This window comes from Pristiophorus japonicus, unplaced genomic scaffold (assembly GCF_044704955.1).
Source record: "Pristiophorus japonicus isolate sPriJap1 unplaced genomic scaffold, sPriJap1.hap1 HAP1_SCAFFOLD_904, whole genome shotgun sequence".
NCBI lineage: Eukaryota > Metazoa > Chordata > Chondrichthyes > Pristiophoridae > Pristiophorus > Pristiophorus japonicus.
The window spans coordinates 41,892-56,074 of record NW_027254829.1 but is presented as its reverse complement, the minus strand read 5'-3'; the positions used below and the strand labels follow the sequence as shown (position 1 = coordinate 56,074).

The window sequence follows — 14,183 nt, the reverse complement described above, 5'->3', positions numbered from 1 at the left end:
AAGCCACTTACATAGGAATTGAACTGGCACCAATCTGACTTTCACTACAGTAATCAATCACCTTCAATAATGAGTGGAAATTCTTACCTTTGCTTAATTTTTCATCTCAAAATAGAGTGCAGAGAAAGCCAGTATAGGCTCTATTTAATCAACTAGCTTATGGGCAAATTTCCTTCAGGTATGATACAAGCTTGGAATAAGTAGCCAGTGGAAGGAATTTACTATTAAGTACCTGTAGTTGGAATTGCATTCTTGGGAAATATCATGTTACCTTAAAATTCAAGTAAATCACCAGTCTTTTCAGATACCATTTTATTAGAATATTCTGATTGCACAATAAATGACCAAGAAAATTACTACTGATGCTCCTTATGTTAACATACTCAAGAATTATTAATAAGGCAAAGAATTTTACAATTGGGCCTACGTGCTTTTCTAAAACAAGCAGTAATCTTGAAACTTTACCACATGTATTAAATCTAGGGAAGTCATACACACAGTTGGGGATTTAAAAATTCAAGGAAATCGTGTATAGCTCATTTTTGGGAACAACATTATAGAAGGCCACACTGATTTTAAAGTTTGATAAAATTAACCTTGAAATAAAACAGCTGCACTGATCAGACAGACATTCACAACTTCACAGAATACAGTTGAAGCATAAATGTAAAATTTAAAAGGCATATTTTCCTTTTTGCTCTTACTACATAACTTCTACAGTACTCCCATAAATCAGTAATATTTGCCACCAATGTAGAAATACTGGTTTCTTTAGACAATAGAAATTGTATGAATATTGCAAATACATTTTTTGTGCATAATTATTCAGTGGCAATGTGTAACAGCTTAGCCCTTGAATCACACAAGTAACATACTTTAGGATAGTCAGTATTTTACAATCGCTGAATTAGTATTGAAGAAGCACCACCACCTCCATTACAGATTCCAGCCAGTCCATACTCTCCAGGCTTTAGATTGTAAGCCATATGACCAACAATTCTGGTTCCTGACATTCTACAATTAAAAGAAAAGTTATGAACTCTTCTGGATTTTTAAGTGCAGAAAATATTTTCATAAGACCAAACCCAATAGAAGGATGGAAATGTGTTGTGTGAAAATCAAGTCATGTATGTTTGGATTGGATAGAGAATCTAGGTACTAGGACATCTATTGTCATGGCCATTTACTGGCCAATTCAGTATTCCAATTCTTCAGGTAAGGAACTGCTGAGCTGAATGTGGGAGTGTACAACATGTGTTGAGGCTTGTTAGATGCGTGGTTTTCACTCATTCCATGCTCAACAGCTTCCATTATCTAACCAAACAGCAGGACCGAGAATAAAGGAGTTGGACACATTACATAAAATGGAGACACTGACCATAAAAAATTCCATGGTTGAGCTAGCTAATCTGAGGAGGGAATAAACACTGCATTGGTTTTAATGTCCCTGAGGCAGGAAGAGGGGAATCATCCAGGGATTTCTGCTCTCACTTGACATCCAGTAATCCTCAAAGTGCACTGTTTGCCTATATAATAGTCACCATTTCAGAAGTAATTTGAGGCAGTGTTTTGACATGATGTGACATTACACAGATATAGTTGTGTGTGTAAATGACGAGGACAAGATTAGGTGTGGTTGTAATGCCTCCCAAGGCGAATGGCCAAATGTTCATTATCTAGTTTCACTTGAATCGGCACTTGGACAAGGTACCAGAAACTGCCTTGAGGGGAGGGGAAAGGAAAAATCTTAAATAAGAATGTCAAGATTCAGCATTCCCACTTACCCAATGGGGTGACCTAGAGATACTGCTCCACCGTTGATATTAACTTTTTGAGGATCAATCTCCAACATTTTGATGTTAGCCAGAACGACAATGCTAAAAGCTTCATTAACCTCCCACATGGCAATATCTTCCTTCTTTATGCCAGTTGTTTTAAGAAGCTGCATTTTTTTTTAATACAAAAAACATTTGTTGCATATTTAATCATTGTAATTCACCCTGTTAAATGCTTAATCGGGACGGTTAATTTAGTTTCTGGTTTCTGTGCACAATCAACTTGATCTTCATTTTCCTTTTTAATTTGCTATTGGGCATTCCTCATGTTAAAGCAAAAAAGATCACTAATCTGAGTCCCCAAACAGAATTTTACAATCTTAGTTATACTATCCAGGGTCAAGGTACAGAATAGGTTAAATCCTTCATGGTAAAAAAGTGACTAATTTTTATTTTCTCGGGATGTTGACAATGCTGCATTTATTTTCCACCCTTAATTACTCTGAGAAGGCAATGGGCCGCCTTGGACTGCTACAATCCTCTGGTTGCAGGTTAAGGAGGCCATTAAAAAGAAAACCACACACTAGGGTTTATTCTAGAGAGATAGAATTGAGAAGTTATGCTAAACTTGTATCGAACCTTGGTACCTACGAACCACGGAGTACTGTATACAATTCTGGTTGCCATATTATAAAAAGGATTTGCAAGGTTATACCCATCAGGAAAGGATGAATAAGCTGGGTCTCTTTTCTCTTGAGAAGGATGAGGGGTGACCCAAGCCAGGTCTATAAAATTATGAAAGGTTTTGATAAGAGTCGACAGTGTTTCTGCTTGTGCGTAAGAGCAAAACTAGAGGATATCAATAAAGATAGTCACCAATAGAGAGAGGCAACAAGAAATCAAATGGGGAATTCAGCAGAAAATTCTTTACCCAGAGTGGTGAGAATGTGTAACTCAGTACCACAGCGAATGGTTGAAGCAAATAGTATAGATTCATTTAAGGGGAGACTAGATAAGGATGAGGGAGAAAGGAAGAGAATTATGGTGAGGAAAGACAGGAGGAGGCTTGAGTGGATCACGTTGGGCTGATCCACTCAAGCCCAGTTCTGCTATATATTCTTTGTAATTTTCCCACTAACCTTAGTTTTGCTAGGAAAGTGTCAATTTCTACCAGAAATTCATGGACTTTAAGGTTGGCAGATTAGTTTTATTTAAAAAAAAAACAAGTCCCAATTTTCCCTAGTCTTCACATTGAAAATTGTGTCCCAAAATGTACACGTATCACATCGGTGATTTCATCCCACAATGCCATGACTGACTCAATGCATGGACATCTCAATACCACCTGCTCCACCAGTGCGATTTTTTTTTTCTTCTCACCATTTGAGTCTGGGCTGGATTTGAACTCCATGTCCTAATGTTGCAAGTCCACAGTGTGACCCTCTATGCTACCCTATTCCTAGATTGAGCTTTCCCTCCCTCCCCGTAAAAATGTAGATTGATTTAACATATGCCACATATCTACCTTTGGTACAGCAAAAGCAGGAGCAATTGGAAAGTCAATTGGATCAACCGCTGCATCTCCAAAAGCTGTGTAGAAAGTAAACAGAAGTTTTACTTCACAAAGACCACATGAAACACAGCTTGATCTTTAATAAAATGATGGTAAAATATAAATTGTTAAATCTTGGTCAGCTTCCTTTTATCTTGAAGTTCATAAGAAATAAGAGTAGGCCATCAATAGTAGATAGTCGCTGATTTTCGACCAACTCCACTTTCCCGCACTACTCCCTTACAATTCAAAAATCTATTGATCTCAGCCTTGAATATACTCAACGACTGAGAATCCACAGCCCTCTGGAGTAGAGAATTCCAAAAATTCACAACTCTGATGGAAGAAATGTCTCTTCCTCTTAAGTAAAAGGGTCAGCCATTTGGGACTGAGACTATGCCCCAGAGTTCTGTACTTTTCAGACAGGGGAAACCGCCTTTCAGCAGCCAAACTGTCAAGCCCTCCTAGAATCTTATGTTTCAATGAGATCACCTCTCATTCTTCTAAACTTGAAAGTATAGGCCCATTTCTACTCGATCTCTCCCTCAGAACAACCCTCTCATCCCAGGAATCAATCTAGTAAACCTTTGTTGTACCCCCTTAAAGGCAAGTATATCCTTCCTTTGGTTACAGAGACTAAAACTGTACACGATACTGTAGATGTGGTCTCACCCAAGCCCTGTACAATTGCAGCAAGACTTCCTTACTCTTGTACTCCAACTCCCTTGAATAAAGGCACACATACTATTTGCCTTCCTGTACCTGCATGTTAACTTTGTGTTTTGTGTACAAGGACACCGAAATCCCGCTGAACACGAACATTTAATAGTTTATCATTTAAAAATATCTGTTTTTCCATTCTTCCTACCAAAATGAATAACCTCACATTTCCCCACATACTCCATCTCTTGTTCACTCGCTTAACCTGTCTCTGGGGTCAAGTTTCGGGCTGCGCCGCGAGCTACGCCTGATTTCCGCACTGAAAACTTACCTCGGTATTCTCCACTCCCTCAGGTCGATCCAGGCCCTCGGCACGGCGCAGCACAAGCTGTGGGGGCGGAGCCAGGTCCCTACACTGAACAGTGCCGGGACCTCTGCACATGATCAGACTGCACCTCCCTCCTCTTCAGCTCTCTCACCAGCCCTTCTCTCTCTCTCCCCCTCCTCCCCCCCCCCCCAGCTCCGCTGCCTGAGCTCCCCCAGCTCCTGCTCCGCTGCCTGTTCCCCAGTCCCTCAGAATCGAGGAAGTCTTGCTTCCACTCTCAAAGTGAGTTCTTTGATGGCTGAACAGTCCAATACAAGAGCCACAGACCCTGTTACAGGTGGGACAGACATTTGTCAAGGGAAGGGGTCGGTGAGGCTGGTTTGCCACGCGCTCCTTCCGCTGCCTGCGCTTGGCCTCTTCATGTCTTTGCGTTGAGACTCGAAGACCGCCCTCCCGGATGTATTTTCTCCACCTCGGGCAGTCTTCGGCCAGTGTCTCCCAGGTATCAGTGGTGATGTCGCACTTTACCAGGGAGGCTTTGAGGGTGTCGTTATAATGTTTCCGCTGTCCACCTTTGGCTCATTTACCATGAAGGAGCTCCGCATAAAGCATTTGCTTAGGGAGTCTCGTATCTGGCATGCGAACTATGTGACCTGCCCAGCAAAACTGATCGAGTGTGGTCAGTGCTTCAATACTGGGGATGTTAGCCTGATCGAGGACACTGATGTTGGTGCGTCTGTCCTCCCAGGGGATTTGCAGGATCTTGCGGAGACATTGGTGATATATCTCCAGCGACTTGAGATACCTTCTATACATCGTCCATGCCTCAGATCCATACAGGAGGGCAGGTATTACTACAGCCCTGTTGACCATGAGCTTGGTGCTAGATTTGAGGGCCTGGTCTTCGAACACTTTTCCTCAGACGGCCGAAGGCTGCGCTGGCGCACTGGAGGCGATGTTGAATCTCCGCATCAATGTCTGCCTTTGTTGCTAGGCTCCCGTAATATGGGAAATGGTCCACGTTGTCCAGGGATAGAAACATGGAAAATAGGTGCAGGAGTAGGCCATTCGGCCCTTCTAGCCTGCATCACCATTCAATGAGTTCATAGCTGAACATGCAACTTCAGTACCCCATTCCTGCTTTCTCACCATACCCCTTGATTCCCCTAGTAGTAAGGACTTCATCTAACTCCTTTTTGAATATATTTGGTGAATTGGCCTCAACAACTTTCTGTGGTAGAGAATTCCACAGGTTCACCACTCTCTGGGTGAAGAAATTCCTCCTCATCTCGGTCCTAAATGGCTTCCCCCTTATCCTTAGACTGTGTCCCCTGGTTCTGGACTTCCCCAACGTTGGGAACATTCTTCCTGCATCTAACCTGTCTAACCCCGTCAGAATTTTAAACGTTTCTATGAGGTCCCCTCTCATTCTTCTGAACTCCAGTGAATACAAGCCCAGTTGATCCAGTCTTTCTTGATAGGTCAGTCCCACCATCCCGGGAATCAGTCTGGTGAACCTTCGCTGCACTCCCTCAATAGCAAGAATGTCCTTCCTCAGGTTAGGAGACCAAAACTGTACACAATACTCCAGGTGTGGCCTCACCAAGGCCCTGTACAATTGTAGCAGCACCTCCCTGCCCCTGTACTCAAATCCCCTCGCTATGAAGGCCAACATGCCATTTGCTTTCTTAACCGCCTGCTGTACCTCCCCTTTTCCTAATCTGTCACCATTCAGATATTAGTCTGTCTCTCTGTTTTTAACCACCAAAGTGGATAACCTCACATTTATCCACATTATACTTCATCTGCCCACTCACCTAACCTATCCAAGTCGCTCTGCAGCCTCATAGCATCCTCCTCGCAGCTCATACTGCCACCCAACTTAGTGTCATCCGCAAATTTGGAGATACTACATTTAATTCCCTCGTCTAAATCATTAATGTACAGTGTAAACAGCTGGGGCCCCAGCGCACAACCTTGCGGTACCCCACTAGTCACTGCCTGCCATTCTGAAAAGTCCCCATTTACTCCTACTCTTTGCTTCCTATCTGACAACCAGTTCTCAATCCATGTCAGCACACTACCCCCAATCCCATGTGCTTTAACTTTGCACATTAATCTCTTGTGTGGGACCTTGTCGAAAGCCTTCTGAAAGTCCAAATACACCACATCAACTGGTTCTCCCTTGTCCACTCTACTGGAAACATCCTCAAAAAATTCCAGAAGATTTGTCAAGCATGATTTCCCTTTCACAAATCCATGCTGACTTGGACCTATCATATTACCTCTTTCCAAATGCACTGCTATGATATCCTTAATAATTGATTCCATCATTTTACCCACTACCGATGTCAGGCTGACCGGTCTATAATTCCCTGTTTTCTCTCTCCCTCCTTTTTTAAAAAGTGGGGTTACATTGGCTACCCTCCACTCCATAGGAACTGATCCAGAGTCAATGGAATGTTGGAAAATGACTGTCAATGCATCCGCTATTTCCAAGGCCACCTCCTTAAGTACTCTGGGATGCAGTCCATCAGGCCCTGGGGATTTATCGGCCTTCAATCCCATCAATTTCCCCAACACAATTTCCCGACTAATAAGGATTTCCCTCAGTTCCTCCTTCTTACTAGACCCTCCGACCCCTTTTATATCCGGAAGGTTGTTTGTGTCCTCCTCAGTGAATACCGAACCAAAGTACTTGTTCAATTGGTCCGCCATTTCTTTGTTCCCCATTATGACTTCCCCTGATTCTGACTGCAGGGGACCTACGTTTGTCTTTACTAACCTTTTTCGCTTTACATATCTATAGAAACTTTTGCAATCCGTCTTAATGTTCCCTGCAAGCTTCTTCTCGTACTCCATTTTCCCTGCCCTAATCAAACCCTTTGTCCTCCTCTGCTGAGTTCTAAATTTCTCCCAGTCCCCGGGTTCGCTGCTATTTCTGGCCAATTTGTATGCCACTTCCTTGGCTTTAATGCTATCCCTGATTTCCCTTGATAGCCACGGTTGAGCCACCTTCCCTTTTTTATTTTTACGCCAGACAGGAATGTACAATTGTTGTAGTTCATCCATGCGGTCTCTAAATGTCTGCCATTGCCCATCCACAGTCAATCCCTTCAGTATCATTCGCCAATCTATCCTAGCCAATTCACGCCTCATACCTTCAAAGTTACCCTTCTTTAAGTTCTGGACCATGGTCTCTGAATTAACTATTTCATTCTCCATCCTAATGCAGAATTCCACCATATTATGGTCACTCTTCCCCAAGGGGCCTCGCACAACGAGATTGCTAATTAATCCTCTCTCATTACACAACACCCAGTCTAAGATAGCCTCCCCCCTAGTTGGTTCCTCGACATATTGGTCTAAAAAACCATCCCTTATGCACTCCAGGAAATCCTCCTCCACCGTATTGCTTCCAGTTTGGTTAACCCAATCTATGTGCATATTAAAGTCACCCATTATAACTGCTGCACCTTTATTGCACACACCCCTAATTTCATATTTGATGCCCTCCCCAACATCACTACTACTGTTTGGAGGTCTGTACACAACTCCCACTAACGTTTTTTGCCCTTTGGTGTTCTGCAGCTCTACCCATATAGATTCCACATCATCCAAGCTAATGTCCTTCCGAACTATTGCCTTAATTTGCTCCTTAACCAGCAATGCTACCCCACCTCCGTGCGCCGTGGATCTTGATGATTGGAGGGAAGTGCTGAGCGGCAGTGACAGGCTGGTGGAGGACCTTTGTCTTACGCATGGTAAGCGTAAGGCCTATGCTTTCATATGCCTCAGTGAATACATTGACTATATCCTGGAGTTCAGCCTCTGATGTACGCAGACACAGGAGTCGTACGCATGCTGCAGCACATATCCATGCTAATATGAACATAAAAAAATGGGAGCAGGAGTAGGCTATTCGGCCCCCTCGAGCCTGCTATGCCATTCAACATCATGGCTGATCTTCTACCTCAACTGCATTTTCCGGCACTAGCCCCATATCCCTTGATTCCCTTAGTATCCAAAAATCTATCGATCGCTGTCGTGAATATACTCGATGACCGAGCCTCCACAGCCCTCTGGGGTGGAGAATTCCAAAGATTCACCACCGTCTGAATGAAGAAATTTCTCCTAATCTCAGTCCTAAATGGCTGACCCCGCTCCACCATTAGCGGCCGTGCTTTCAGCTGCCTTGGTCTCAAACTCAGGATTCCCTCCCTATACCTCTCCATCTCTCCTTCAAGATGCTTCTTGACAAGGTGCCACATAAAAGGTTACTGCACAAGATAAAAGTTCACGGGGTTGGGGGTAATATATTAGCATGGATAGAGGATTGGCTAACTAACAGAGAGTCGGGATAAATGGCTCATTCTCTGGTTGACAACCAGTAACTAGTGGGGTGCCGCAGGGATCAGTGCTGGGACCCCAACTATATTAACGACTTGGAAAAAGGGACTGAGTGTAACGTAGCCAAGTTTGCTGATGATACAAAGATGGGAGGAAAAGCAATGTGTGGGGAGGACACAAAAAATCTGCAGTGGCTAAGTGAGTGGGCAAAAATTTGGCAGATGGCGTATAATGTCGGAAAGTGTGAGGTCATGCAGTTTGGCAGAAAAAAATCAAAGAGCAAGTTATTATTTAAATGGAGAAAGATTGCAAAGTGCTGCAGGACAATGGGACCTGGGGGTACTTGCACATGAAACACAAAAGGATAGTGTAAAGTCCTGTCCCCTCAGTACAGATTCACACGAGGCATGTAGTGAAGTCAAGGTCACTCTGGACCTGCACCTTTATTTCACAGCTCTGGAATGCTGCACTTGCCTGAGACCTGTCCTTATATACCTGTCTCTTGCAAGTGCACCCCTGGTGGTAAGGTATGCTGGTGGTTGCAGGTCATATCTTATTACAGTCATACATAGGATACAGTTATATATAATAATGTAAGATACATGACATCACTCTCCCCCCAAGATCTTATTGTCTTTATAGGTTCAGTCTCTCAGATGGTCTACGCTCTCGTGTGGAGCGTCTGAGTTGTGGTTCAGTTGTTTGCCTTGGTGTCTGTTTTTCTTTGGGTGTGGTTGCTGGTATCTCGCCTGGGCTGTCTGTTGGGATTGCCCTTTCCTCAGGTTGTTCCCTCTGGCTGTCCACCGGTGTGGTGCAAGTTCCACATTGTAGTCTGCCTCTGGTTCCGCAGTGTTGTTGGTAAATCTGCTTTTGACTTGGTCTACATGCCTCCAGCAGGTTTTGCCATTGTCCATTTGTACTACCAGTAGCCTGTTTCCTTCCTTACCCGTTACTGTCCCTGCAAGCCATTTGGGACCCCTGCCATAGTTTAGTACAAACACTTTGTCCCCTATCTCATTCCATCTCCCCCTCGAATTTCTGTCGTGGTACTCAGTCAGCTTACGGCGCTTTGCCTCAACGATTTCGTGCATGTCTGGGAGGATTAATGAGAGCCTTGTTTTTAAAGTCCTTTTCATCAACAGTTGCGCGGGAGGGATCCCAGTCATGAGTGCGGACGAGATCTGTATGCCAGCAGCAGTCGCGATAGGCGACCCTGCAGCGTGGGACCTTAGATTTTAAGCATGCCTTGTTTAATGATTTGCACTGCTCTCTCCGCCTGGCCGTTGGAGGCCGGCTTGAACGGTGCCGTCTTGACGTGATTTATGCCGTGGTCAATTATAAAGTTCTGGAATTCTGCGCTGGTGAAGCACGGACCAGTCACTGACCAATATGTCAGGGATTCCGTGCGTTGCAAACATGGTTGCGAGGCTCTCCACAGTGGTGGAGGTTGTGCTCGAGTTTAAAATGGTGCATTCGATCCACTTTGAAAATGCATCTACAACTACGAGGAACATTTTGCCCATGAATGGGCCCGCATAGTCTACGTGCACCCGCGACCACGGTTTGGTAGGCCAGGGGCTCAGTGGAGCCTCCCTGTGGGCATTGCTGAGTTGGGCACAAATGGTGCACCTTCGGACACAGAGCTCCAATACAAGGCCACCAGACGTGGGATCTGGCTATGGCCTTAATGAGAACGATCCCCGGGTGCTCGCGGTGGAACTCCCCGACAAATGCCTCTCTGCCTCGCAGAGGCATGACTACTCGGCTGCCCAACATCAGGCAGTCTGCTTGTAGTGATAGCTCATGCATGCTCCTGTGGAAGGGTATTAAATCCTCGGGGCAGGCATCGCGAGCCTCTGCCCAGTCACCGGTTAGGACACATCTTTTTACTAAGGATAACGTGCGGTCGCTGGCCATCCAGGCTCTGATTTGGCGAACTTGTGGACTCAAAGACATTGATTGCCATGACTATCTCACAAGCCTGTTCGTCAGACCTTTCCGTGGTCGCCAGGGGTAGCCTGCTGTGCGAGTCGGCACAGTTGTCTGTGCCTGGTCAGTGCCTTATGATATAGTCGTAGGACACCAGCATGAGTGCCCACTGTTGAATTTGCGCCGAGGTGTTGGCGTTTATTGCCTTGCTCTCGGATAGGAGGGACGTGAGGGGCTTGTGGTCGGTTTCTAACGCGAACTTGGCCCTGAAAAAGTATTGGTGCATCTTTTTGACACCGTACACGCACATGAGCGCCTCCTTCCATACCCACGCTCCGCCCGTGAAAGTAACCTGGAGGCATAAGCTATGGGTTGTAATTTGCCCGCACTATTGACATGTTGCAAAACGCACCCGACCCCATACGCTGACACATCGCATGTGAGAACTAGCTTTTTACCTGGGTCAAAGAAGGGTGCGTGCCTTATTGACAGCACGTTCCTGGGCGTCCCCCCAAAACCAATCGCACCCCTTCCTGAGTAGCACGTGGAGAGGCTCCAGCAGCGTGCTTAGGTTCTGCATAAAGTTCCCAAAGTAATTGAGTAGCCCGAGAAAGGCGCGCAGTTCTGAGACATTCCGGGGCCTGGGTGCCAGGCGAACTGCTTCTGTTTTGGACTCTGTTGGGCGGATTCCATCAGCGGCAATCCTTCTGCCCAAAAATTCAACCTCGGGTGCGAGAAACAGACACTTGGATTTCTTGACTCGTAGGCCTACCCAATCCAAGCGCTTTAGTACTTCCTCCAAATTACGGAGATGGGAGTCGGTCGGTCCCTGCCCGTGATAAGTATGTCGTCTTGAAATACAACCGTCCCCGGGATGGACTTGAGCAGACTCTCCATGTTGCGCTGGAATATGGCAGCTGCCGACCTGATGCCGAATGGGCATCGATTGTACATGAATAGGTCTCGGTGCGTGTTGATGGTGGCGAGTAGCTTGGGATTCCTCGGTCAATTCTTGCGTCATATACGCAGATGTGAGGTCTAATTTTGAGAAAAGTTTACCTCCAGCCAATGTGGCAAATAAATCCTCCGCTCTGGGTAGCGGGTACTGGTCCTGTAGAGAGACTCTGTTTATGGTAGATTTGTAGTCCCCACAGATTCGTACGGATCCATCAGGCTTCATGACTGGGACGATGGGACTTGCCCAGTCGCTAAATTCCACAGGTGATATAATGCCTTCCCGCAGAAGCCTGTCTAGTTCGTGTTCAATCTTTTCCCTCATCACATAGGGTAGAGCTCTGGCCTTGTGATGGACCGGTCTAGCATCCTGTGTGATGTAGATTTTGACTTTGGCCCCTCTGAAAGTGCCCACACCTGGCTGAAAGACTTGTTCAAATCGCTATATAACTGTTGAGCAGGAGGTCCGTTCCTCTAATGACATGGCATGGACATCATCCCATTTCCAGTTTAGTTTTGCCAGCCAGCTTCTCCCCAGCAGTGCTGGGGGGTCTCCTGGGACAATCCACAGGGAAAGTCTGTTCACTGTCCCTTTGTGTGTGACAGAGAGCATGGCGCTGCCGAGGACTGGTACGATTTCTTTGGTATAGGTCCTTAGTTTGGTGTCGACCCTTGTGAGTTTTGGTCTGTCTCTTTTATGCGGCCACAGTTGTTCAAATTGTTGAGCACCCATGAGATTGACTCGCTCCCGTATCCAGCTCCATGTTGACAGATATCCCGTATAGGAGGCGTTCTGTTGTAGGAGCAGCGGCCATTGATCATGTTGGCCCGCTGTACATCGGTGTCCCGGGTACTGTCCCCACCATCTTCTGGTCCGCTTTGCGACCCATCTGATTCGTATACCAGCCGAGCTGCCGTTTTTTTGCACATACAGGCCAAATGTCCTGTATATTCACAATTTCTGCAAACAGCCTGCTGAAATCGACATCCCCTTGACGAGTGCCCACCCCCACACCTCCAGCACAAACCTGTTCTATTGTTTAAAGTGTTCCCAAAGAATGAGCTGCGTCTGGCTGATCTCTCGAGCTTCTCTCAGTTTGTAGTTGATTGCTCGCATTGTGGGTTGATGAGGTGTGAACGGCCGTTCCTGTGGCCCTTGATGGCTTCTGCCTGCTGTCGAGAGCCTGTTCTCCCGGTTTTGTCTGTGTGTGGGGGTAGCAGCTTGTTTAGTGCTGTGAACTTCTTGTTCCGATATTTCGTTAGTTGTCGTACCTGCATTGTAAATCAACCTCGTTTCTTCTTCCCTACCAAGAATGTCTGTGCAACCAGTGCTGCTGCCTCTAAGGTCAGGTTCTTGGTCTCGATGAGCTTTCGGAATATGTCTGCGTGGCCTATTCCTTCAATGAAAAAGTCTCTCAGCATTTCTCTCCTCAGTTCATCGGAGAACTCACAAACTAGCCAACTTCCGAAGTTCCGCCACGAAGTCGGGTATGCTCTGGCCCACACAGCGTCTGTAGTTGTAGAACCTGTGTCTGGCCATGTGTAGGCTGCTCGCTGGCTTCAGGTGGTCTCTTACCAGTGTGCTCAATTCTTCAAACGACTTGCTTGCTGGTTTCTCGGGTGCCAACAGATACTTCATTGAAGCGTATGTTTTCGAGCCACAGCTGGTCAAGAGATGGGCTCTTTTGTCTGCCGTATCGTCGCCTAACCAGTCTTTGGTTACAAAGCTTTGCTGGAGCCTTTCTATAAAGTCCTCCCAATTGTCTCCCGCATTGTACTTTTCATTTGATCCGTTGTTCGCCATTCTGTGGATTCTGTAATCCCGTAACTCGTCGCCACTGTAAAGTCCTGTCCCCTCAGTACAGATTCACACGAGGCATGTAGTGAAGTCAAGGTCACTTTGGACCTCCACCTTTATTTCACAGCTCTGGAATGCTGCACTTGCCTGAGACCTGTCCTTATATACCTGTCTCTTGCAAGTGCACCCCTGGTGGTAAGGTATGCTGGTGGTTACAGGTCATATCTTATTACAGTCAGGTATAGCATGTTAGGATACTTATATATAATAATGTAAGATACATGACAGATAGTATGCAGGTACAGCAAGTGATCAGGAAGGCCAATGGTATCTTGGCCTTTATTGCAAAGGGGATGGAGTATAAAAGCAGGGAAGTCTTGCTACAGCTACACAAGATATTAGTGAAGCCACACCTGGAATACTGCGTGCAGTTTTGGTTTCCCTATTTACGAAAGGATATAGCTGCTTTGGTGGCAGTTCAGAGAAGGTTCACTAGGTTGATTCTGGGGATGAGGGGGGTTGACTTATGAGGAAAAATTGAGTAGGTTAGGCTTCTACTCATTGGAATTCACAAGAATGAGAGGTGATCTTATCGAAACATGTAAGATTATGAGGGGGCTTGACAAGGTGGATGCAGAGAGGATGTTTCCACTGATGGGGGAGACTAGATGGCATGATCTGAGAATAAGGGGCCGCCCATTTAAAACAGAGATGAGGAGAAATTTCTTCTCTGAGGGTTGTATATCTGTGGCATTCGCTGCCTCAGAGAGCTATGGAAACTGGGACATTGAATACATTTAAGACGGAAATAGACAGTTTCTTAAACAATAAGGGGTTATG

The 14,183-nt window shown here is 45.7% G+C and overlaps 1 protein-coding gene across 1 annotated transcript in view; it reads right to left on the bottom strand.

The window, feature by feature from the left end:
- Positions 1-297: 297 nt before the first annotated feature.
- The window catches only part of acat1 (acetyl-CoA acetyltransferase 1), a 49,375-nt gene continuing 35,489 nt past the window's right edge, over positions 298-14,183 (bottom strand). The window contains exons 8-10 of the mRNA XM_070874603.1: positions 3,301-3,365; positions 1,785-1,942; positions 298-1,014 (exon numbers count right to left, since the gene is read on the bottom strand). Coding sequence (XP_070730704.1) covers positions 894-1,014; positions 1,785-1,942; positions 3,301-3,365 — 344 coding nt within the window. The 3' untranslated portion in view covers positions 298-893. The remainder of the gene's footprint in view (positions 1,015-1,784; positions 1,943-3,300; positions 3,366-14,183) is intronic.